The sequence below is a fragment of the Microcaecilia unicolor genome, chromosome 6 (genome assembly GCF_901765095.1).
Source record: "Microcaecilia unicolor chromosome 6, aMicUni1.1, whole genome shotgun sequence".
NCBI classification, from domain to species: domain Eukaryota; kingdom Metazoa; phylum Chordata; class Amphibia; order Gymnophiona; family Siphonopidae; genus Microcaecilia; species Microcaecilia unicolor.
In genome coordinates, this window is record NC_044036.1 from 26,962,130 (window position 1) to 26,987,877 (window position 25,748).

The window sequence follows — 25,748 nt, forward strand, 5'->3', positions numbered from 1 at the left end:
GTTACATTTTCAGTGTTTTCTGTACAATCACAGGTGAAATCTGTTTAAGCTAAATAGGTCTTACAGTCTTTATCTGCATTTTCTGTTCTATGGAGTGGGTTCCTGTTCCCCGTTTTGTGCTGTATCCGATAGGCACATTGTCTTTCCCCCATAAATAATAACTAGATTTTCAACTCAAACCCTTAAATACATCCAAGAAATAGGTGGAACTCAGCATGAAACACTTAAAATCTTTTTTGTGGTTTTCTCTCTCTCCAACTGAATAAAATGTTCTTAAGGAGTGCTTCTAGAGCACAGCGCGACCTGTCTTACACATTGCATAGAAGGAAAAAGACCAAAGGGACACCACTGAACCACAAAGAAATGTCAAACTGACTTCCGCAGAATAACCTTTCCTCCTCAGTCACAACCTTTCAACAGCCAGGCCAGGCCGCAAGACCATAGGGGGGAGGGATCCTCCATGAGGATCAGGCCTTGATGAAGAAGTTCCCTCCTAAGTGGAAGGGGCAGTGGGAAGTCCACCTGAAGATGATCGTCTGGTAGCGCTTTAGAAATGTTGAATAGTAGTAGTAGCAGTATAGCGCTACTAGACGTACACAGCGCTGTACATGTGAACATGAAGAGACAGTCCCTGCTCGACAGAGCTTACAATCTAATTAGGACAGACAAACAGGACAAATAAGAGATAAGGGAGAATTACTACGGTGGGGATGATGAAATAAGGGTACTGAACAAGTGAGTAAGGGTTAAGAGTTAAAAGCAGCATCAAAAAGGTGGGCTTTTAGCTTAGATTTGAAGACGACCAGAGATGGAGCTTGACGTACCAGCTCAGGAAGTCTATTCCAGGTATATGGTGCACCAAGATAAAAGGAACGGAGTCTGGAGTTAGCGGTGGAGGAGAAGGGTGCAGATAAGAGAGATTTACCCAGTGAACAGAGTTTCCGGGGAGGAGTGTAGGGAGAGATGAGAGTGGAGAGGTACTAAGGAGCTGCAGAGTGAATGCACTAATAAGTCAATAAGAGGAGTTTGAAATGTATGCGGAAACGGATAGGGAGCCAGTGAAGTGACTTGAGGAGAGGGCTAATAGAGCATAGCGACACTGGTGGAATATTAGTCGTGCAGCAGAATTTTTGAACAGACTGAAGAGGAGAGAGATGGCTAAGTGGGAGACCTGTGAGAAGCAAGTTGCAATATTCTAAGCGAGAGGTTGTGGTAGTGTGCTCAGAAAGGAAAACTAATATTATAGAGAAAGAAATTACAGGTTTTAGCAGTCTGCTGAATATGTTCAGAGAAGGTGAGAGAGGAGTCGAAGATGACCCCAAGGTTACGAGCTGATGAGACAGGGAAGATGAGGGTGTTATCCACAGAAACAGAGAATGGGGGAAGAGGAAAGGTTGGTTTAGGGGAAAAGATAAGAAGCTCAGTCTTGGTCATGTTTAGTTTCAGATGGCGCTGAGACATCCAGGTAGGCTGATACTTTGGCCTGGATTCCTGCTAAGATTTCTGGTGTGGAGAGGTAGATCTGGGAGTCATCAGTGTAAAGAAGATACTGAAAAACCATGGGATGAGATCAGAGTACCAAGGGAAGAAGTATAGATGGAGAAAAGAAGAGGTCCCAAGACAGATCCCTGAGGTACACCAACTGACAGTGAGATAGAAGTGGAGGAGGATCCACCAGAGTATACACTAAAAGTACAATGGGAGAGATAAGAAGAAAACCAGGAAAGAACAGAGCCCTGAAATCCAAGTGAGGACAGTGTATCAAGGAGTAGTCTGTGATCAACAGTGTCAAAAGCAGCAGATAGTTTAAGAAGGATGAGGATAGAATACAGACCTTTGGATCTGGCCAGGACCCATGTGTGCCGTAATCCATCGCAGAACCCTGCCTACCATCTGCCAGGGAGAAAAGAAATACAGGAGGCCCTCTACTGGCCACAGCTGGACAAGGGCACCAATCCCTTGCTAATCCATCTCCCTCCTACGACTGAAGGAGGCTCTAGCTGTGCAAAGGACTAAGAAGCCATCAGATAATGGGCCAGTGGGGGAAGCCCGTGCTTAATCAGGTCAAAAGACTCTCGTGCCAGCTGCCACTCTCTTGGGTTGAGGGAGACTACTACGATAATCGGTCTCTGTACTGAGCATCCCCGCGATATGAGTGGCCAACAACAGGAAATGTGAGCCTCCCAAGCCAGTGGGGCACACCTGGTCTCCCCCTGCTAACTGACATAAGCTACCGCAGTCATGTTGACCAAGAAGATCTGCACAGGCTGCCCCCGGATGAGCATGCAAAACTGAGACCATACCTGATGGCCCTGAGCTCCAGCCGGCTGATTGACCAAAAGCCCTCCTCTAGAAACCTCTTACCCTGTGCCATGTGATGGAGACAATGAGCCCCCCATCCAGTGTTATCACACACAGGACTGCGAGGCAAGCAGAAGACCCGCTTGGAGATTCCAAGGCGACAACCACCACACCATGCTTGCCCAAGCCTGGAGTAACCAGAGAATCCGAGACTTGTAATCTTCCAAGACTGGAGGCCAATGGCTCAGGAGTGACAACTGAAGTGCCCTCCTATAAAAACAAGCCCTCACCATCACTTGCAGTATAAACGCCATGGACCCCAACACCTGAACGTAGTCCCAGGCCCTGGGGCTCCGGAGAGACAACAAACCCACAAACCCTCTATTTGAAGACAAATCTTCAGTTGGCGAGGTGGAGGCAGAAACACCTGAGATGCCCGAATTTCGACACAGACCTCCAAGTACTCCAAAGACTGAGTCGTCAAGTGACTCGTCAAGATTGACCACCCAACCCAGCGAGGACAGAAGGGAAAACACCCTGGAGGATGCCTCATTTCTGTCCTGCCAGGAAGAAGCCCACATGAGCCAGTCGTCCAGATAGGGATGGACCTGTACCCCCTGCTTCTGCTAATGAGCAGCCACAATCACCATAACCTTGGAAAAGATCCTGGGTGCCACAGCCAGTCCGAAGGGAATTGCCTTGAACTAAAGTGGTGCCCAAGTACCGCAAAGCGAAGAAATCTCCAGTGTGGGCGCCAGATGGGAATATGAAATTAAGCCTCCTGGAGATCCAGGGACATCAGAAACTCGCCTGGCTGCACTGAAGCGATGACAAACCTGTGTCTCCATGCGGAACTGCTGAATTTCAAGCGTTCTGCTGACCCCTTTGACATCCAGAACTGGAAGGGAGGAGCCCCCCTCCCTTTTGGGGACCAAAAAGTAGATGGAATACAGTAGTTAGAACATAAGGACAGAGCCGGGCAGACTGTCATAGTCGATTTCCCAGAAACACCAAAGAAAGACCATGATCATGTATATATCACATTCATTGTTGATTTAAATCTTGAACTGATATGTGACTGTTTGGCAGACCGGGTGAAACATTCAGGTCCTTATCTGCCGTCACTTACTATGTTACCTGCCAGTGCTCCGTTCCGACCGGGGTACTGGCTCAGTGGCATCCAGAGCTACCAACATCTGAAGGGTGGACTCCTTAGGACCGCCTGCCGCTTGGTCAGTGCCCCGCATAGAGATACCAAGAAGGTATCTGAAATGGGGCGGCAGAATTCAAGTTTATCCTTTTACCGCACAACATCGAGGACCCACTGATTGAGGTGATTCTGGTCCACTCCTCAAAGAAAAGGGAAAGCCTTCCCCCGATGGAACCAGAGGAGTGAGCCCGCAACCCATCATTGTAAGGCAAGGGAGGAGGAGGAGGGCCTGGCGCCAGCAGGCCCCGATTTCTTGGAGCTTCAAAAGGAAGGCTGGCTCTGTGGAAAACGTTCTGCGCTGCCGGACCCTTTCCAGGCCTGTACCGCTTAGCCTCTGCATCTTAGGTCTATCCTCTGGCAAGTGCTGGACTTTAGAATCGCATAAATCCTTAACCTGCTTCTCCAGGTAATCTCCAAAGACTAACTTGCCCCTAAAAGGGAGTCTAGCCAGGTGAGATTTGGAATCTGCATCATAATTCCTCAACCAAAGCCAGCGCCTCGCCGACATGCCAATGCCATTTATTTGGCGGAGGCTCAAAGCAGATCATACAAGGCGTCAGCCACATAAGACAAACCTGCCTCCAAGGCGGTGGAAGTGGTCTGGGAATCTGGCTCCACAAGCTGCTGCGACCACAACATTGTTAGAAATGATGAAAGAGGTCTGATCATTCCCCGGTGACATTACAACTCCGTGGACTGGGACCCAAAAGACCGAGACCCCCCTGGCGTCTCGACGATGCGTTATTAGCTGATCCAAGCAACCTGTCCCAAGTGGAACAGTCCATTAAAGACTATATTAGCTTCAATGATAATGGAGAAGTTTCTCCAATAGTTTTGTGGGAAGGCCTTAAAGCAGTAATAAGGGGCCACTTAATAGCTCTCAAATCACGGGTATGGAAAATTCGATGTGCTAAGGAGAATGACATTCGTCACCAATTGGCTAAGACAGAGGCACTCCTACAACGGGGGGAGGGCTCAGACCTTACAACTCTTACAACTCAAGCTCACGAGTTACGATCGCAATTGCACGATCTTGAATTAGCAGATATCTCTGAAAAACTACAAAGGGTACGACAGTCATATTTTGAATTTGGCAATAAACCAAGTAGATTATTAGCCCATAAATTAACACAGCATGCCAGCAGAAATATGATAGGAGGGTTACGAGACGAAGGTGGGATAGTGCACTCTGATTATGAGTTTATGGAGTCTGCCTTTCGGGACTTTTATAAGAAACTTTACACATCAGAAACAGAACAGAACCCAGAGGAGTCAGCCAAATTTTTAGCAGGGATTGAGCTCCCAGTACTACCAGAAGGTGCTGAACAAACATTAGGTAGCCCCATCACAGCCGAGGAAGTGGAACAGACAATCAAGGGACTATCTCTTAATAAAGCTCCGGGACCAGACGGATTCACTAATAAGTTTTATAAGACCTTTAGGAAAATACTGTCTCCCCTCCTAGTGAAAGTATTCAACTTTATAGATGAGAGCACAGGCCTACCGCCGACCTGGAATGTGGCAACAATAACAGTGTTGCCCAAACCAGGCAAGGATCCTCTCATATGCAGCTCTTATAGACCTATCTCACTATTGGGGGTAGATTATAAATTATTTACAAAAATTTTGGCCACTAGATTACAGACGTATCTCCCCCTGCTAACTCATGAGGATCAAGCAGGATTCGTGCAGAATTGTCAAACTTTTGATAACATAAGAAGAACTTTACAGGTTATCCAAGGGGCACAGATTACTAACACCCCCATGTGTATATTATCTTTAGACGCTGAAAAGGCCTTTGACCGGGTCAGCTGGCCATTTTTGTTCGAAGTTTTAAAGAAGGCAGGTATTGGGGGGAGATTTGCAGAGTGGTTACACTCAGTATACAAAACCCCGAGGGCAGCGGTGCGAGTCAATGGGGTCGTATCCTCCCCCTTCTCATTACATAGAGGTACGAGGCAGGGCTGTGCACTATCGCCACTGCTATTTGCTTTGGTGATGGAGCCCTTGGCAGCTAAAATTAGATCAAACCCTGAAATCCGGGGTATGAGAGGGGGAGGGATTGAAACTAAAATACTCCTTTTCGCAGATGACATTCTGCTTATTTTAAAAGACCCCCTCTCAGCTTTTCCAAAAATAGGAGAAGAAATACAGGCATATGGGGCCGTCTCGGGTTTTAAAATAAATTTTGACAAATCAGAGGCACTGGGCATAAATATGTCAGATAGTCAAATAGATCAGTTGAAGCTCCAGTTCCCATATAAATGGGCCTGTAAATACATAAGATATTTAGGGGTCAACATACCTCGCAGTCTGGAGGAAGTCTTTAAAAGCAACTTTCCAACGAAGGCACAAGACCTATTTCGGGAGTTGGAGAGATGGGAGGGCTTAACATTATCATGGATGGGAAGGATCAATGCTATCAAAATGATTGTTCTCCCGAAACTCCTATATTTATTCATGGCCCTACCAATTGACATACCAGATGATTTCTTCCGAGGCTTGCAGAGAAAAGTATTTTCATTTATCTGGAGAAAAAGACCACCCCGGGTGCAGCGGGAGACGCTGTGTCAATTGAGAGACAAGGGGGGCATGGGGGTCCCTGCATTTCGGGAATATTACAATGCAGCACACTTGCGAATATTAGCAATCTGGCTACAGGGGAATGGGAAGATATGGGCCCGTATAGAACAGAGTTGGCTGGATCCGTCCCCACTTGGGGCAATACCATGGCTGCCGAAGCGACAACTAAGAGAATTAATAAGAACAGTCCACCTTTGATTCAATGGCCACTAAACACTTGGTATAAGGTTAGGGAGAAGTTTTTCCCAGGGAGAATATACTTTAAACATGCATTCCTTAGATATACCCCTCAATTTGGGCCAGGTGCACTAGACACGACATATGAGGAATGGGAAACTATGGGTCTACGGGAACTAGGGCAAATGTGTGATGAGGGGCACGTACTTACCTTCCGAGAGTTAAGTCAAGAACATGGGCTCTCACCTCTTCAGGCCTTCCAATACTACCAAGTGCGAGATTTTATTCACCGTAAAGCAAGGGAAGAGCTTAGTTTGGCTGAAACAATGCTGGAAAAAGGGTTAATGGGAGGAGGAGACAGGGGTAGTATATCAAGAATATATAGAGCTTTATTGGCCCACTCCCAACCGGTGGAACAGTATACAGAAAAATGGGAAAAGGCAATGGGGGTTACATATGAACCCAAACAGTGGGCACAAGCTTTTAGATCCCTATTAAAAGTATCAATATCCAGTGCAATGATAGAGAACGGACACAAAATTTTGTATAATTGGTACTACACCCCTAGCCGCCTGGTCAGTATGTTTAAATCGGGCTCAGATCTTTGCTGGCGACAATGTGGGGAGGTGGGAGATATGCATCACATATGGTGGACATGTAAATATGCACAAAGGTATTGGGAAAGCATAATGGACCTGGTACATAAAGTGACAGAAACAGAATACCCCATGAAACTAGATACCTGCCTGCTACACTTTAAGCCGCCAGGAACTAAAAACCATATCCATCGGTTTGCCACCCAGGTGTTTGTAGCGGGTAAAATGGTCCTAGCTGCATCATGGAAAAAATTAAGACTACCTGAACTACCTGTGGTTATGGAAAAATTGAGATCCATTCAATTAATGTCCAAACTCACTGCATTACGTAATGGCCATATTGCTCAATACCATAAAACTTGGGACTTGTATAACACATGGTGGTCCAATAATAAGGTCACTAATAACTCAGACACACAGACATAGGGATGGGGAGGGGGTGGGGGAGAGGAAAAGAGAAGGAGGTTTCTATACTTCATTGCAGACAAAGAGTTTGAATGTTTAAGTTTATGATTGATAGGTTATAACAAATTCAATATGAAACTGAACAATGTTGTAAATGATTTTGTATTGAAATGAAAAATGAATAAATAAAAAACATAAAAAAAAAAGAAATGATGAAAGAGAAATATAAATATAAAATATTCTTAAACAGAATTTTAATTCTAACAATAGTTTATAAAACAAAGAAGTTTTGATCTTCACTTTATCAATGAGAAATCTGGGACTGATGAGTTGCATGCAGTATTTCCATATGGGTTGTATAGTTGGAAATACAACATTATTGTCAAATCAAGAAACTTTTATCCATTCTTGAGTCTATACAGCTTATCATACAAAACAAATACATCTTCAAATTCTGGTGTCACTTCAGTAACAGCAACACAAAATTCCTCTACTGCTAGATACTGTGAAGTAACACAAAACCCTGCAAATGCTCAAAACCTATGTAGCAAACAGAACATATGGACCAGTGGTGTAGCTACGGGGCCTGGGAACTCCCAATTTGAGTTTGGGCCCCAAACTATTTGCTGGACTGGCTGGCAGGGGTCCCCAAGCCCCACCAGTAGAAGCTTTCCTGCAGCGACATGTGTCGCCACGCTGCCTGCCCTGCTTCCCCCTCCTCGCAAACATGATCAATTTCACTCAAACCGAGCATCTGCGCTAGGGCAGGAAGCGCAAGCGCAGAATATCGCTACAGAAAGGCTTCTGCTGGAGGGGCCCCGCCAGCCCAGGTATGGGGGGGCAAAGTGTGCCCCCCTCAGTTTGGACTCAGCCCCCCCCCCCCCCAAAAAAAAAAAAATTGAGGTCTGGCTACGCCTCCGATATGGACAGCAGACCTGTGGCATTCTACTTGGGACAGACGGCAGCAGGGTAGTCAAGAAGCAGAAAACAGGAACCAGTTATGGGTATTTCAAGGGACACATCTCCCGTCTCTTGGGGACACACTGATTGAGAACTACCGGTCTAGATAAAATGATTGACAAAATGATTAACTCTGTCAAATGTTAACATGTAACAGTTTCTTAAAGTTATTAGCATGAAATTATACTTCAAAACACACAAAAATGTTATAGAAATCTTTTATCCGCACTGGTGGAGAAAATAAATCAACCTTAGCCAACACAAGAAAGAAAATTAAATACATCATGGGAGTAATTCTACAGAGGTTGTTAGGTGGTAAAATGCTGGGTGTTAAGCACGAATTCTATACTGGTAACTACGTAGGTAACTGTGTTTTGTTTTAGAATTTTAATAGGAAGTGATTGTTAGCTTCTGTATCCATATAACTTTGTATTTCTGGATTGTTCAGATTTATTATTTGTAACCCGCACTGAACCGCGAGACATTGCAGGCTATAAAAATAAACTGTTATGTTATTTATTTTATTTTTTTGTTACATTTGTACCCCGCGCTTTCCCACTCATGGCAGGCTCAATGCGGCTTACATGGGGCAATGAAGGGTTAAGTGACTTGCCCAGAGTCACAAGGAGCTGCCTGTGCCTGAAGTGGGAATCGAACTCAGTTCCTCAGGACCAAAGTCCACCACCCTAACCACTAGGCCACTCCTCCACTGTTATAAAAAAACTAGCGTAAGTCTGCGTTTTACCACCTAACTTTATTTGCAAGCACTTACTCCATGTGAAAGTCTGGTGTAAATACTCGTGTGTAACTGACAGGATTGTATAACCAAAGTGATGGGCACACCCCTGATCCACATCCACACCATCCTAGCAGTTGCATGCTAAAGGAATTACAGGCTAAGGTTACAGAACACCGACTAAGGGCCATTACTCGCATAACTGCCAATTAGCAGCAATTAACTCCAATTACTGGTTAACACCAATTAGCACTTAATTTATGAACGTTAACATCCCTTATTTTATAAACTGCAGGCACAATTTTGTGTGCTCAGCAGGGCTGTGGAGTCAGTACACCAAACCTTTGACCCCCGACTCCTATTATAAAAAGATAAATTTACCATAAGTTATAATGTTATAAGTTTTATTTTAAAGTCAGAGGGCTAGATGCATCAACCAAACGTAAAAAATTCAAAAACGTTAAACTCCCTAACGAATTTGAAAAAACGAAGCATGCACCAAAAAAACAAGTCGCACGTTCGGTGCGGTATTGAAAAGTACAATGTATCAAAGATTTGTAATCCCCGTCGGTAATCAGCCCCTAAATCATGCGCAGAGCAGCCAAGCGTTATGCTGGCTGCTCTGCGCATGCCACAAACGTCAGAACAACAACAACAACAAAAAACAACAAAACACCACAAACACGTGGCTCCCCGCTCCCCCCTGCATCACTACAAAACTAAATATACCTCAAAAAGGATCATGATGGGGCAAAGGCGCTCGTCAGAAGCGTCCTGAATGGACGGCCTTGCCCCCCCCCCCCCCGAGATCGCCGCTGTACCCAGCTTCCACCCTTTACTAAAATAAAAATGAAAACCTTTTTGCAGCGCCGGGACCCCCTCCCTTCCTGTCTCGATCTTCTTTTCCCAACACTGCTCCCGCCCCTTGCCATCCTCCGCCCCTTGCCCCTGAGTTTGTCGCTGCCATTTCCCCCCTCCTCCAACGGACCCCCCTCCGTCTTACCGGCCGTGCAGCGCCTCTCACCTGTGTGTGAAGGCGCTGCACGGGATGAAAACAACGGATCGTCGATCGCTTCTGCCTCCACCGACGTCTCTCTTCTTCTTCCTGTGCCCGCCCTCCTCTGACGTAAGTTATCTACGTAGGAAACTTACGTCAGAGGAGGGCGGGCACAGGAAGGAGATAGAAGTCAGTGGAGGCAGAAGCGATCGACGATCCGTTGTTTTCATCCCGTGCAGCGCCTTCACACACAGGTGAGAGGCGCTGCACGGCCGGTAAAACGGAGGGTGGGGGTCCATTGGAGGGGGGGGGGAACGGTGGCGACGAACTCAGGGGGCGGGGCAGGGTTGGGAAAAGAAGAAGATCAAGACAGGAAGGGAGGGGGACCTGGCGCTGCAAAAGTTTTGATTTTTATTTTCAGTTTTTAATTTAGTAAAGGGCGGAAGCGGGGAACAGCGGCGATCTCGGGGGAGGGGCAAGGGGCAAGGCCGTCCATACAGGACACTCCTGATGAGCGCCTTTGCCCCCTCCCGATCCTTTTTTGATGTTTGTAAAGCTTTTATATTTTATGCAGGGGAAAAGCGGGGGAGCCAGTGTTTGTGGTGTTTTTATTTTTTTTATCTCACTTTTCTGTTTAAACATGCCAGCTTTGATTTTTATGGTGCAGGGGGCAGCGGGGAGATGACAGCTCAGGCCTTTACGCTGCTCTGACCATACGTTTAATATGTCGCGGTAAATGATTCGGTGTGATCGTCGGTATTGTTAGTGCATCCCGAGTCGCCCACATTACAATGGTAGTTACTCTTTTGTATTCCGTTTTTGTTAGCTGCTTGCTTCATTGGAAAAAGGCCTTTAATGCATGCAACAGTTAGGAATTTCCTTCGTTAAAGGGTCGTTATGGTTTAGTGCATCTGGCCCAGAGTCAGTACATTTTTACAGGCTTACACTCCACCTAAAATTGCTTCCGACTCCACAGCCCTGGCGCTAAGCATTAACTACATATATCATGGGTGACCCACAATACTAGCAAGTAAGAACACTGCACGTTGACTTGAAATGAAGGGAAAAAGCCTCAAGGAGCTCCTGACCAACAGGTCTAGATAGCTACCGTCGATCAAAATGACCTTTATGGTCAATGCGATCTGTTCCTCATCATCGGCTAAAAACCTTCTTGAGTCCTTCCATATTCATCTTTAAGGAAACACAAAAACGTGCAAACAGTAATGTTGCAAAACATGTGCACAGCTTCAAGTTTCAGAGTGATGTACTGTAATTATACATTTTATGTTAAACTCAGATCAGCATTTCACAATAAATCCGATTGAAGCTTGAAAGTGAAGTACTTAGCTAAGATACAGTCATCTCTCTTGCAGTCAACAATTCACGTTACTGCAGTCACATATCTCGCTCTAAGCAACCCCAGACCGACGATGGCCAGCGTTTTACTTTGTCACAACTGTCAGGAATGGTAAGCCCTTGCACCAAAGCCAGAGCTTTGGCAGACAAATCACCTAGGCTGGCACAGGCAGGAATCAGAACAGACTGGACTAAGATAAACTAACAGACTCAACACAGGCAGGACAGAGGTAACTAAACACAATGGACTAAACAAGGACCAGACCCAGACGAGGCAAGGGCCAGAACTGGAACCCAGACAGGACAAGGCAAGACTCGAAACTGGATTAAAACTGGGACCCAGAAATGAAAGACAAGGCAAAACACGGAAGTAGATTAAAACTGGGTCCAGAAAAGGGCAAGACAAAGACTGGATCCGGACAGGACTAGACTGAAAACAACCCAAAGCACAACTAGACAGGCAAGACAGGGTAGGAGCTAGGCATCAAGAATAACAGAAGCAAGACAATAAACAAGGCAGGGACAGGATTCTCGAACAGGCTTGGCTGGAACCAGATTCTGGAACAGGCTTGGCTGGAACCAGATTCTAGAACGGGCTTGGCTGGAACCAGATTCTAGAACGGGCTTGGCTAGAACCAGATTCTAGAACGGGCTTGGCTGGAACCGGATTCTAGAAGGGACTTGGCTTGGCTGGAGTAGGATACTGAAAGGGACTTGGCTTTGCAGGGAACTGGGACAGAACTAGCTCAAACAGAGCAGGAGCAGAACCTGGCTCAAATACACACAGGAATAGAACTTGGCAGAAACAGAGCTCAAGAGTCAGGAAGCAAACATGGCAGGCAAAGGATTAAGCACACTAAGAGAAGACAAACAAACAAAGAAGCAATGTGCTTACCAGCACTCACAGCTGGATAGTAGTGAAGTAATCAGGTATGATGCTGGCTTCTACAGACTCAGAATAAAAACAGACAAGAAACACACACACAGGAAACAGAACAGAGAATACAGAAACAGAGCTTGGCTAAACACAGAGTTTGGCTTAAACACGTAACTTAACTATAGGAAGAGTCAAAAGCAGGAACAGACTAAAAGCAGGAGCCAAGGGTAGAATCAAACAGATACAGACACCAAGGGCAGAGAGTGGCTGGCTCTACAGCCAGGCTTTCAGGAAACAAGATTCAAAAGCAAACTCACAGAAACAAAGGAAAGCACTGAAACACAAGACTCAGAGAAACACAGCACAGACCTTCAGAAGTAAAACACTCAGGAACAAAGCTACTACTACTAATCATTTATATAGCGCTACTAGACGTACGCAGCGCTGTACACTTGAACAAAGCCAAGCATGGATATGATCTAAACAGGTAACACAAGATTAAGAGACCTCTTGCAAAGGCAACGTAGGAAAGCTCCCTGGGTCCTTATAAAGGAGTAAGCTGATGATGTCACAAGTAGGAAAAGAAGCAGGGAGACCAAAGCGAGGCTTGGCTTACAGGAAGAACAATAGAAAATCAAGCAGACTGGAGAGGTCACAGAGCTAGATACAGAGAAACAGTGGGTCTGAACATAAGGGCACGGCCACAACCCATGACACGCGCCAACTGAATTAGGCTATGCTGCTTCAGGGTCCAAGTAGCATGAGATAGAAGATAGCGTCTCAGCACAGCACCGCCGTCTATCTCATGCTACTTGGACCGTGAAACAGCATAGCCTAATTCAGTTGGAGCGAAACGCTGGCCATCATCAGTCTGGGGTTGCTTAGAGCGAGATATGTGACTGCAGTAACACGAATTGTGACTGAAAGAGAGACGACTGTATCTAAGCTAAGTACTTCACTTTCAAGCTTCAAGCGGATTTATTGTGAAACGCTGATCTGAGTTGAACATAAAATATATAATTACAGTACATCACTCTGAAACTTGAAGCTGTGCACGTTTTGCAACATTACTTTTTTGCACGTTTTTGCGTTTCCTTAAAGATTAATATGGAAGGACACAAAAAGGATGATGAGGAACAGATCATATTGATTATATATGGGTCATTTTGATTGACAGTAGCTCTCTAGACCTGTTGGTCAGGAGCTCCTTGAGGCTTTTTCCTTCATTTCAAGTCAACGTGCAGTGTTCTTACTTGCTAGTATTGTGGGTCACCTATTTATTTATTTATTTATGACATTTATATCCCACAGTATTCCCACCCATAGGCAGGCTCAATGTGGCGTACAACAATTAACAAACAATAGTACAAAGTACAGTAGACAAGGTCACAGGAGAGAGAGAAAACAACGAAGGAGGAAGGGAGGGGAGGTGATAAATCAGCACGGAAGGAGTCGTGGCCTAAAAGGGTATGGCACCTGTAGGGTTCTTAGCGTAAGCACTGCCAAAGAGGAAGGTCTTGAGCCGCTTCTTGAAGGTCGGGTGATCAGAAGTGAATTTAACCTCTCGAGGCAACCCGTTCCACAATTGAGTGCTGAGGTAAGGAAAAGAGGAACCATAGATGGTCTTATATTTGAGGCCAAGAGGGGCAGGGTACCTATGATATATGTAGTTAGGTTTTGGATTTCTTTTGACGCCACTCCTACTGTGTTTGTTTTGTACAAGAGATTCTTATGCATACTGATCCACAAATGCAACTAATGACCTGTAAAATTACTAAGTACATACAACGGAGGCATTCGGAGAAACAAGAAATATTCAAATTCTGTCTGCTTGAAAACAATACTATGAGGCCCTTTTACTAAACTGAAGTTGGGCACTTAACCATGGGGTAACTACACAAATTACCACAAGGTAAGTGCAAAACCTGTGCATAGTTGGGGACACTCCTTGCACATTCTTATAGTTACCGATTCTGTTCAATATATTTGTGAGTGACATTGCCGAAGGGTTAGAAGGTAAAGTTTGCCTATTTGCGGATGATACTAAGATTTGCAACAGAGTGGACGCCCGGGAGGGAGTGGAAAGCATGAAAAGGGATCTGAGGAAGCTAGAAGATTGGTCTGAGGTTTGGCAATGAAAATTCAATGCGAAGAAATGCAAAGTGATGCATTTAGGGAGTAGAAACCCACGAGAGACATATGTGTTAGGCGGGGAGAGTCTGATAGGTACTGAGGGGGAGAGGGATCTTGGGGTGATAGTATCCGAGGATCTGAAGGCGACGAAACAGTGTGACAAGGCGGTGGCCGTAGCGAGAAGGTTGCTAGGCTGTATAGAGAGAGGTGTGATCAGCAGAAGAAAGGAAGTGTTGATGCCCCTGAACAAGTCGTTGGTGAGGCCCCGCCTAGAGTATTGTGTTCAGTTTTGGAGGCCGTACCTTGCGAAGGATGTTAAAAAAATGGAAGCGGTGCAAAGAAAAGCTACGAGAATGGTATGGGATTTGCGTTCCAAGACGTATAACCAAAGACTTGCTGACCTGAACATGTATACCCTGGAGGAAAGGAGGAACAGGGGTGATATGATACAGACGTTCAAATGGTATTAATCCGCAAAAAAAATCTTTTCCGGAGATGGGAAGGCGGTAGAACGAGAGGACATGAAATGAGATTGAAGGGGGGCAGACTCAAAAAAGATGTCAGGAAGTATTTTTTTCACGGAGAGGGTGGTGGATGCTTGGAATGCCCTGCCGCGGGAGGTGGTGGAGATGAAAACGGTAACGGAATTCAAACATGCGTGGGATATGCATAAAGGAATCCTGTGCAGCAGGAATGGATCCTCAGAAGCTTAGCTGAAATTGGGTGGCGGAGCAGGTGGGGGGAAGAGTTGGTGGTTGGGAGGCTAGGATAGGGGAGGGCAGACTTATACAGTCTGTACCAGAGACGGGACTGGTGGTTGGGAGGCGGGAAATACTGCTGGGCAGACTTATACGGTCTGTGCCCTGAAAAAGACAGGTACAAATTCAAGAAATGAGTTTATCTTGGGCAGACTAGATAGACCATGCAGGTCTTTTTCTGCCGTCATCTACTATGTTACTATGTTACCACACAGCAATGTCTTTACAGTGCAGTAATTGTAAGTAACATGCATCAGCGTATCTGTACCAATGATCGCTAGCACACGGTAAGTGAATGTGTGCTAACTGCAATGCGTAGTTCAGGTCCATTTCCCACGCCATAATAGGCTATCCAGTTAGTGCATGAATTAGCATGTGCTCTCTTGTCAGTGCGGTACCTTAAGAACAAAAGCATTGCCATACTGGGACAGACCGAAGTTCCATCAGGGCCAGAATCCTGTTTCCAACAGAGGCCAATCCAGGTCACAAGTACCTGGCAAGATCCCAAAACAGTACAATACGTTTTATGCTGCTTATCCTAGAAATATCAAATACTATATTGGTTGTGATCTACTATATCATCTAACTTACAATAACTCCTTAGTAGAAATAATAGCAGGAGGACAAATCAGAACAAACAATTCGCTATTATCTTATGTTGGGAAAGTCTCATACAGTCACTGGGGTAACTTTTAACACCAATTCAGGTGAGCCCCCATTTAGTGACGCTTATAATCATAGACTGACGCCCTCCTTCCGATATTTGAGATCTTATTTGATTTAGTTAAATCTGTAATCCTTCTTTTTTTATTGTTGTTATTTTTTGTTTTATAACTCTTATTACGCTTTGTTCCAACTCTGAAGTACTTCTAATTGAGATGTACTCCCTGGTGAGTCTGAATGTCTAGCGGCATCACTTATAACATAACTGTGGTGGCTGTGTTTATACCACCATAGTTATGTTATAAGTGATGCCGCTAGACATTCAGACTCACCAGGGAGTACATCTCAATTAGAAGTACTACGGAGTTGGAACAAAGCGTAATCCTATATAATAAAACGCACCTCCAACATTCTGAAGCTGACTGCATGGCTGAGGCATTCCTGCTCTCTGTATCCATCTCCTAAACTGACATCACGTACTTCCGGGTTCGTCACAAGCAGAAGTGACCAACCACACGAGGTTTCTCGGCTTCAGAATGTTGGAGGTGCATTCTATTAAATAGGATTGGTCAGTTCCTTGAAGCACAGCCAGAGCTCAGCGTCCTGCACAGTAACGCTCAGACACCAGAGAGAGAGGGGGGGCCTGACACCAGAGAGAGGGAGGGAGGGGGGGCCTGACACCAGAGGGGGGGGGGAGGTCTCTGTCACACACACACACACTCTCTCTCACACACTCTTAGGCATATTTTCAAAGCACTTAGCCTCCCAAAGTTCCATAGAAACCTATGGAACTTAGCCTCCCAAAGTGCTTTGAAAATATGCCTCTCTATGTCTCACACTGTATCACATTCACTCTCTGTGTCACACAGTCACTCACACACTCTCTTGGTCTCATACAGTCTCACAGAGAGTCTGTGTCTCGCACACACTCTCTCTCTCGCACACACTGTATCTGTGTGAAACACACTCTCTCTCTCACACTGTGTCTCACATACGCACTTACACACACTCTCTCTCTCACAGACACACTCGCACCCAGACTCACTCTCTCTCTCACACACACACTCACACATTCACTCTCTCTCTCTCTCTCACACACAGTCACTCTCACATACACTCTCTCAAACATACACACTCTGAGGAAAACCTTGCTAGCGCCCGTTTCATTTGTGTCAGAAACGGGCCTTTTTTACTAGTAAGAGTTATAAAACAAAAAATAACAACAATAAAAAAAGAAGGATTACAGATTTAACTCAATCAAATAAGATCTCAAATATCGGAAGGAGGGCGTCAGTCTATGATTATAAGCGTCATTAAACGGGGGCTCACCTGAATTGGTGTTAAAAGTTACCCCAGTGACTGTATGAGACTTTCCCAACATAAGATAATAGCGAATTGTTTGTTCTGATTTGTCCTCCCACTATTATTTCTACTAAGGAGTTTTCCTAGAAATAAGCAGCGGATTTTCCCAAAGTCCATCTTAATATTTTTTTGTTTTGTTTTGTTACATTTGTACCCTGCGCTTTCCCACTCATGGCAGGCTCAATGCGGCTTACATGGGCAAGGGAGGGTTAAGTGCCTGAAGTGGGAATCAAACTCAGTTCCTCAGTTCCCCAGGACCAAAGTCCACCACCCTAACCACTAGGCCACTCCTCCACTCGGCTTATGGACTTTTCTTTTAGGAACTTATCCAACCTTTGTTAAACCCTGGTGAGTTAACTGCTTTCACCACATTGTCTAGTAATGAAATCCAGAGTTCAATTACAGTGAAGAAATATTTTCTCCAATTTGTTTTAAAATTTACTACTCAAGATGCCAACTGCTTAGCACGTTTTTGTAAAGAGGCCCCTAAAGTGAGCATGATGTAGTATAATCCTTACCTGAATCTTCCAGTTTGTTTTCTGATAAGCTATCATTTACAACACTCTTCGTTTTCAACTTGTATGTTACCGAGGCACTTTCTGATGATGAGATGATGCCTTGCACGAGTTCTTTCTTGTCATCATTCTTTGCATCCTGTCTGCTTGGGACACTTTCCACAATCTGCTCTCTCTTTGTAGTCAATGTTTTGCTTTCTGATACGGCCAACGAACTCAGCAACTTCTTTCCTTTAACACGGCTTTCATTCTTAAGGTCTGATCCCAAATCATTGGAGCCAGTTACACAATTAGAAGTATTCACTGTACATGATTTTATTCCTCCTGGTTTATCTGAACATCCATTATTTTGTTTGTTCTTGTTGCTATTACTACTTCCCTGTGGAGAACTGTTCCCAGCGTCTTTAACCAATTTATCAGATTTTTGTTTGCTTTTCTGATTGTTTACAACTCTTACACCTTTGCCCTCTCCACGGCCGGCACAGGCAGATTTCTTTGATTCATGATTCCCATTTTTTGAGCTCTTTGACTCTTCCATTATTGTGCAGATCCACCTGTACTGCCACTTTGTAAGTGCATTAAAGGCAGTTCTCCAATGACCTGAATTACGATAGATCTACAGTTGAGGCAAGGTAAGCACTTCAGTAGCTGGGGAAGAAAATAATACAAGTTAACATTAGGTAAATCATAACTACAAAATGGGCAGCCTGAGCAACCTAATATAAATTATGAAGAGGAATATTTTTAAATACCCACTGTGTAGCGGGTTTGAGTTACTTCACTTTTTACCTAAATCAGCAAATCTGAAGATACAGCTTAAGGTTTCTTTCCTTTTGAGGTGTAGCTGATTTTATTAGTTTAATTTATGAATCACAGTTCACCAAGAGAAGCTCAACGTGATCCACATGATCATAAATAATTACTGTATGATCAAACATTCCTGAATCAAATCTGAATAAGGCGCACCCCACATAAAACCATAACATACACATGATTATGGAATAGCTCAAACTGCTTCACAATAAAAATCTATAGCCTGGTTAATTTGAAAAACCTGCAACTTCTCCATAATGAAGCCCTACAAAAATCATCAAAAAGAGAAGCACAAAACATTATTTGGTTCCTATGGATCTCCAGCTTTAGAAAGCCGGACACATAAAAATATACACCCTTTCGACCTATTCTATGAAAAATAATAAAAACAAAACAAAAACAACAAGAAAAAAACCCAACAACAAATAGCCAAAATAAGCCCTAGTGACTCAATGGTCCTCAACCTTCACTGCCTGGTGAAGCACAATAGCTTAGAGTCAACCCCACACAGCCTGACTCGAATATTATCATCTTCAGACCCAGCATGGAAGTACTGATTCCACTTCATTCTCTGCTTTGAAAAAGAATACCTATAAAATGATGATCAGTACAGTGAAAGTTATACCGAGAGCCCTCGAAGAGCTGCTGCGTGCTGTTCTGCTGCTAAAAGTCTGATCATCCAAGGAGATCAAAACAAAACACTTGTGAATACTCCCCTCACCCAGGGCCCGGACTGCGCGAACACTGGCACAGCGCGCATTCTGTGAAAAGAATAACCCAAACATGGGGGCCGGGCGTAAATGATGGCAAATGCGCCCCCTCCCCCCCCAACAAAAAAAAAGATACATTGTTTACTCCTCTCCCTTCCCCCTTTTCCGTTTCAACCAGGAGGACGCACCTTGTTGCATTACGAGGCGTTAGCCTGCCGACTCTCTTCTTCTTCCTCCTCCAGCCAGCGGCAGAGGCCCCCCGGGCTACTGGCGGAGAGAACAGCACCGGTGGCTGCTGGGGTAATGGCTGCTCTCTGAGCCCCGTTCTCTCCTCCTCCGCTTCTACGCCGAAGCAGGAAGGGGGTGGGGGTGAGGCAAGGGGAGGGAGGAGGGGCGGGAGGGGGACTGAACGTGGGCACGCACTGGCTCCTGCGACAGGGTGACGCACCGGCGCCGCCTTTATGGGATTTGGGACTGGGAGCGCGTAAACAAAAAACAAAAAAACAAGCAGAGGAAGTTTTGCTTCAGCACTTCCGGGTGGTGGTTGTTGTTGTCTCCAGTGGGGGGGGACTTTTTTTTTTTTTTTTTTACTAAAGATTAGCTAGCTCTGCAGCAGGGCGGGCCCATTTTATTCCAATGGGTCCTCGAGCTAATCTTTAGTAAAAGACCCCCCCCCCCTAAATCTCTATTAAAAGGAAAGAGGTTTATAAGCTCCATTACAGTGCCCATATCTATAATTCTATGAAAAGGAACGTGCGTATATAAAATGAGTTAGTAGGAATGTTTTGTTTAATTTTTTAAATGTTATTCTTGAGTGTATTCTTTTCAATTGAGTGAGTCCAAAGTATTTCGTATTTGGGATCAGATTACTGATAATTTAACTCCTTAAAAAAAAAAAAAAAAAACACGTGTAAATACAAAGCTATTGAGTGGAGGAGTAGCCCAGTGGTTAGTGCAGTGGATTTTGATCCTGGGGAACTGAGTTCAATTCCCACTGCAGCTCCTTGTAACTCTGGGTAAGTCACTTAACCCTCCATTGCCCCTGGTACAAAATAAGTACCTGAATATATGTCCTCTTCTACCTCCATCACCCATGAATTGGATTGGCCACTGTTGGAAACGGGATGCTGGTTTTGATGGACCTTTGGTCTGTCCCAGTATGGCAATGCTTATGTACTTATATTTCCTTCCGTGCATTGCAGCACTGCTGTCTGTGTATTAACATCCATTTAAATACATTTCAATACAATTTGTGGCCATCTTTACCATGCATGTTAACGCCCACACTCAAGCCCTCTGAGCATTTGGCACACAGTAGTGTGCACGCAAACTCGGCGTTAACCACACATGTATGGTTGCAGTGGCTTTGAGCATCGGACGATGCTAAAAAATTCACACTGGAAAAATGTGTGAAGTTTTGTAGTATTGGAAAAGTCCCTTTCCTTAAAAATATATCATAACGTAATCATTGCCATAGTGGTTCATCAAGCCCAGTATCCAGTTTCCAGGGGTTGCCAATGCAGGTCATAAGTACCTGGCAAGATCCCAAAAGAGTCATAGGTGGAGGAGTGGCCTAGTGGTTAGAGTGGTGGACTCTGGTCCTGGGGAACTGAGGAACTGAGTTTGATTCCCACTTCAGGCACAGGCAGCTCCTTGTGACTCTCAGCAAGTCACTTAACCCTCCATTGCCCCAGGTACAAATAAGTACCTGTATATAATATGTAAGCCGCATTGAGCCTGCCATGAGTGGGAAAGCGCGGGGTACAAATGTAATAAAAAAATAAATCCCAAAAGAGTCTTAAAGGTAGAAGAGAAAAGGTGGGTAACTATGGGCCAATAACGTTTATCTTGGTAATGGGAAACGTAATGGAGATCTTCTGAAATAACAGATCTGAAGCCACCTGCTTTTAACCAGAAGCAGATTGTGACAAATAAATATGATTATTTCTTTTTTTCAATTGCCTGACTAGAGAACTATTAGCTAGATGTGGTCTACTTGAGTTTCAGCAAAGCCTTTAAAATAGAAATCCATGGGAGACGTATGTGTTAGGCGGGGAGAGTCTGATAGGTACAGGCGGAGAGAGGGATCTTGGGGTGATAGTATCTGAGGATTTGAAGGCGACGAAACAGTGTGACAAGGCGGTGGCCGTAGCTAGAAGGTTGTTAGGCTGTATAGAGAGAGGTGTGACCAGCAGAAGAAAGGGGGTGTTGATGCCCCTGTATAAGTCGTTGGTGAGGCCCCACCTGGAGTATTGTGTTCAGTTTTGGAGGCCGTATCTTGTTAAGGATGTAAAAAGAATTGAAGCGGTGCAAAGAAAAGCTACGAGAATGGTATGGGATTTGCATTACAAGGCGTATGAGGAGAGACTTGCTGAACTAAACATGTATACTCTGGAGGAAAGGAGAAACAGGGGTGATATGATACAGACTTTCAAATATTTGAAAGGTATTAATCCGCAAACGAACCTTTTCCGGAGATGGGAAGGTGGTAGAACAAGAGGACATGAAATGAGATTGAAGGGGGGCAGACTCAAGAAAAATGTCAGGAAGTATTTTTTCACAGAGAGAGTAGTGGATGCTTGGAATGCCCTCCCGCAGGAGGTGGTGGAAATGAAAACGGTAACGGAATTCAAACATGCGTGGGATAAGCATAAAGGAATCCTGTGCCGAAAGAATGGATCTTCAGGAGCTTAGTCAAGATCGGGAGGCGGGGCTGGTGGTTGGGAGGCAGGGATAGTGCTGGGCAGACTTATACGGTCTGTGCCAGAGCCAGTGGTGGGCAGCGGGACTGGTGGTTGGGAGGCGGGGATAGTGCTGGACAGACTTGTACGGTCTGTGCCAGAGCCGGTGGTTGGGAGGCAGGGCTGGTGGTTGGGAGGTGAGGATAGTGCTGGGCAGACTTATACGGTCTGTGCCAGAGCCGGTGGTTGGGAGGAGGGGCAGGTGGTTGGGAGGCGGGGATAGTGCTGGGCAGACTTATACGGTCTGTGCCCTGAAGAGTACAGGTACAAATCAAAGTAGGGTATACACAAAAAGCAGCAAATATGAGTTATCTTGTTGGGCAGACTGGATGGACCATGCAGGTCTTTTTCTGCCGTCATCTACTATGTTACTATGAAGAATTGTAAGCCACATTGAGCCTGCAAAGAGGTGGGATAATGTGGGATACAAATGCAATAAATAAATAAACCGCTTTGAATGTAGTTGCAAAAACCTCAGAGGCAGTATATCAAGTCCCATTTCCCTTTCCCACATCTCAATCCACATCATTTCCATCTCTCCTAACATTCCGGTTCAAGTCTCAACATGAATAAATTTAGTCACTCTTGTATCTACCATTTTTCTTCTCTGACCACTGATGTGTGTTTGGAAACGATTTTGTGTGCATCATGCCCCCCCTCTCTGCCTTACTCAAATCAAAGCCAATAATCAGCAGTATCATATCCACTTAAAATTTAACTGAGGGGTCCTTTTACAAAGGCGCGCTAGCACTTTTAGCTTGTGCTAAAAAACATGCGCTAAATGCTAGAGACACCCATAGGAATATATGGGTGTCTAGCATTTAGCGCGTGCTAAAAATAATAGCGTGCCTTTGAAAAAGACCCCCTATGTAACTTATTCTAGTTAACATTACATGGATTTTCAGCCAATATAAACAGTTGTTGGTTCACTCAACATGGTTGACTAGAAAAGTTACCCAGTTAATTTAGTTATTTGTGTCAACTACACTAACAAGCAGAGGAATTAGTGGTTACTGAGGACGGGCCATTTGGTCCTTATCTACCGTCATGTTTCTACGTTTCTAACAAGATAGTGCTGAACGCTGGTTAACTTTAAAAATAGGGGAGAACCAAAGGACATCCAATGCACAAAAAAAGGAAGGGACTGAGGTCAATTTTTATTAAGTATGCAGGAATTGGATAAGATAGACTCGACACAGAGCCATGTTTCAACAATACAGTGCCTGCTTCAGGAGTTTGTATGTTTGGTGAGTGTGTTTTGTTAACCTTGTGCAGCTTCTGTAGTTCAGAAGTGTAAATAATTGTCACAAAATTGAATGCAGTGAAAAACAGGTTCAGGCTTCCTAAAGCAAACTAGGCCTCTAAAATCATAGCATCTCTCAGTCCTGATACTTCACTGAAGAAATGTGACAGCCTGCTTAACCTTGGCAGAGTTACAAAGTTGGCAAGGGTTGTGTATAGCTGGACATAGGCATACTGAGAGACTATAAAATTAATTGGGCCAGGTGAAGAAAAGTTCAATTTAAGGGTAAGCGAAGTTTGGAGATAGGAGAGCTGAAACTTGGTCATAATTGGATAAGAGAGAAGAAAACTGAGACTTGGTCATGATTGGATAAGAGATAAGCAAACTTGCTAAGGTTTGATCCTAACTGGATGAGAGATAAGCAAACTTGCTAAAGTTTAGACTTGGTCATAATTGGATGAAAGATAAGAAAAGTTAGAACTTGAGCATAATTGGATATATGTGACAATTATGACGAAAGTGCAGGTGTGAAAGTGAAATGCTCATAGGGATCTATGGGATCAAAAAAGTATAAAAGGTCTGCTACCTAAGCAGTGTTTTAGAGAGCGAAGAGAGAGAATCCAGCAACCTTTGAAGGCACATGTCATCAGTCGTGAACTGCTTGTACTGTCTTTGGGTAAGATGCTTTTGCTAATGAACTATCTTATTATATCTTTTGAATACAGGGTTTCCTCCTAATTACTGAATTTGCTACTGCTTAGACTGTAAATCTGTCATGAGCAGATACAAGTTGGGGTGATTAAGTATCTAGAGGAGATGTACAGTTCTTTCCAGGATAGTACAGAGAGCCCATGGCTTCCGCTGCCCAAACGGGTGAGGCAGACATAATAATATATACGGAAGAAACTGGAATGAACAGCCCCAAAAACTTAAGGCTTTGTGTATGTCAGCAACGCCTAACGTTTTTGTGGCTGGTCATTCCAGTTGGCTCACAAGTTTCTTTTGAAGTACAGAGACTACACAAGGTTAACAAAACACGTCCATCAGGCATAGGGACTCCTGAAGTAGGAATTGTATTACTGTCTGTCTTATCCGCCTTTTGGTGCATCCTTTTTGACATTTACCTCCAGACTTCCTTTTTTGTGCATTGGATGTCCATTGGTCCTTCCCTACTTTTTGGTTAACTCCTGAAATTTGGATCAATACAAATTACATTCAGGTACAGTAAGAATTTCTCTGTCCCCAGAGGGCTTACAATATAAGGGCTTATTTTACAAAGCTTCACTAGCGATTTCTGCACAGCTAATGAGAGGAAGACCATTCAATTCCTATGGTCTTCCTCGTTTGCCACATGGGAATTGCTAGCAAAGCTTTGTAAACTAGGCCCTAAGTTTGTATCCAAGGCAACGGAGGCGTAAGTGATTTGCCCAAGTTGGAGCCACAGCAGGATTTGAATTGGGATTCTCTAGTTCTACGCATGCTGCTCTAACCATTAGGCTACTCTGCTTTGAATAACAATTCTATCCAGTCTAAAATCCTATCTGTTTGTGGCAGCTTTTAAAACTTATCCCCTGTTTCTCAAGATCATAACCTTGTTGATCTTAAATATTGTTGTGTGAATATTTAAAGCAGCACTTAACCAGATAATGCCGCTGATTATTGGCACTCACTGGCCAGGTTAGGGGCATTACAGAGGCAGAGCCAGGAGTTACGTGAATGTCAGCAGTATTCAGTACTGGCTCCTGTATAGCTAACCAGGCAATAGGACCGCATAAAAAGCGGTTCTAAGTTGCCCGGTTAGCTATGAGAGTGCTGGCACTGAATATCCAAGTACCGGCCTGCAAAGTACAGTGTTCTGCCCTCCATCTCACCCACCCCGGCAAGGTCTGATTCCCCTCCTAATCCCCCCCCCCCCAACACCAGCTCTGATCCACCTCCCAAACCCCCAGCACAAGGACTAGTTCCTCCTTCTCCCCCCCCCCCCCCCCCCCCCCACAGTTAGAGGAGGCCCTCTGGCGTACCTTACTCCCTGGTAATCCAGTGGGACAATGGGGGCAGGAGCAAACTCCCCTCACTCCTGACCCTAGCAGTTCCATAGTAAAAATGGCTGCCACAGCCTCTAGTGGGGGGTCTCATGGTACCCCAATATTCAATGCTGGTGTATAATTAAATATATGTATAATTATTGCTATTGAGCCTTCGCCCTTCCGAAATCTGCTGCTTGAAATAAATTAATACCTATCCGAGGTGTGCCTGGTCTCTTCTGTTTCTTATTAAAACACTGTCTTCAAATCACATTCTTCTGTACATATCATGTTCGTCTACGAAAATTAGTTCTTATCCATAATGTAAGAAAATAATTTCTCTTGTAACAAGTTGGAAAAGCATGTAGAGCATGACTCATGGAGTTCTTTCCAACCCTTCTATGTGTGAGTTTGTACATGCATATCTGTATTACCTCTGTGTGTATGTCTGTGTTATGTTTGTGTATCTCTCAGCTGGAGAGGGGAGGGGGAGGCAGTTTGCAACTAGCATACCCTAACACTCCATTGTTTTTGGCAAAGAATAATCAAATGAAAACAAGTATGATAATATATTGCACCATTACATAT

The 25,748-nt window shown here is 44.6% G+C and overlaps 1 protein-coding gene across 2 annotated transcripts in view; it reads right to left on the reverse strand.

Moving 5' to 3' along the window:
- Positions 1 to 19,503, reverse strand: part of TUT4 (terminal uridylyl transferase 4) — a 192,421-nt gene extending 172,918 nt beyond the window's left edge. For both annotated transcript variants that reach the window (XM_030205458.1, XM_030205457.1), the window contains exons 1-2: positions 19,341 to 19,503; positions 17,633 to 18,277 (exon numbers count right to left, since the gene is read on the reverse strand). In XM_030205458.1, the coding sequence (XP_030061318.1) occupies positions 17,633 to 18,167 (535 nt within the window). In that variant the 5' untranslated portion in view covers positions 18,168 to 18,277; positions 19,341 to 19,503. The remainder of the gene's footprint in view (positions 1 to 17,632; positions 18,278 to 19,340) is intronic.
- Positions 19,504 to 25,748: the final 6,245 nt, after the last annotated feature.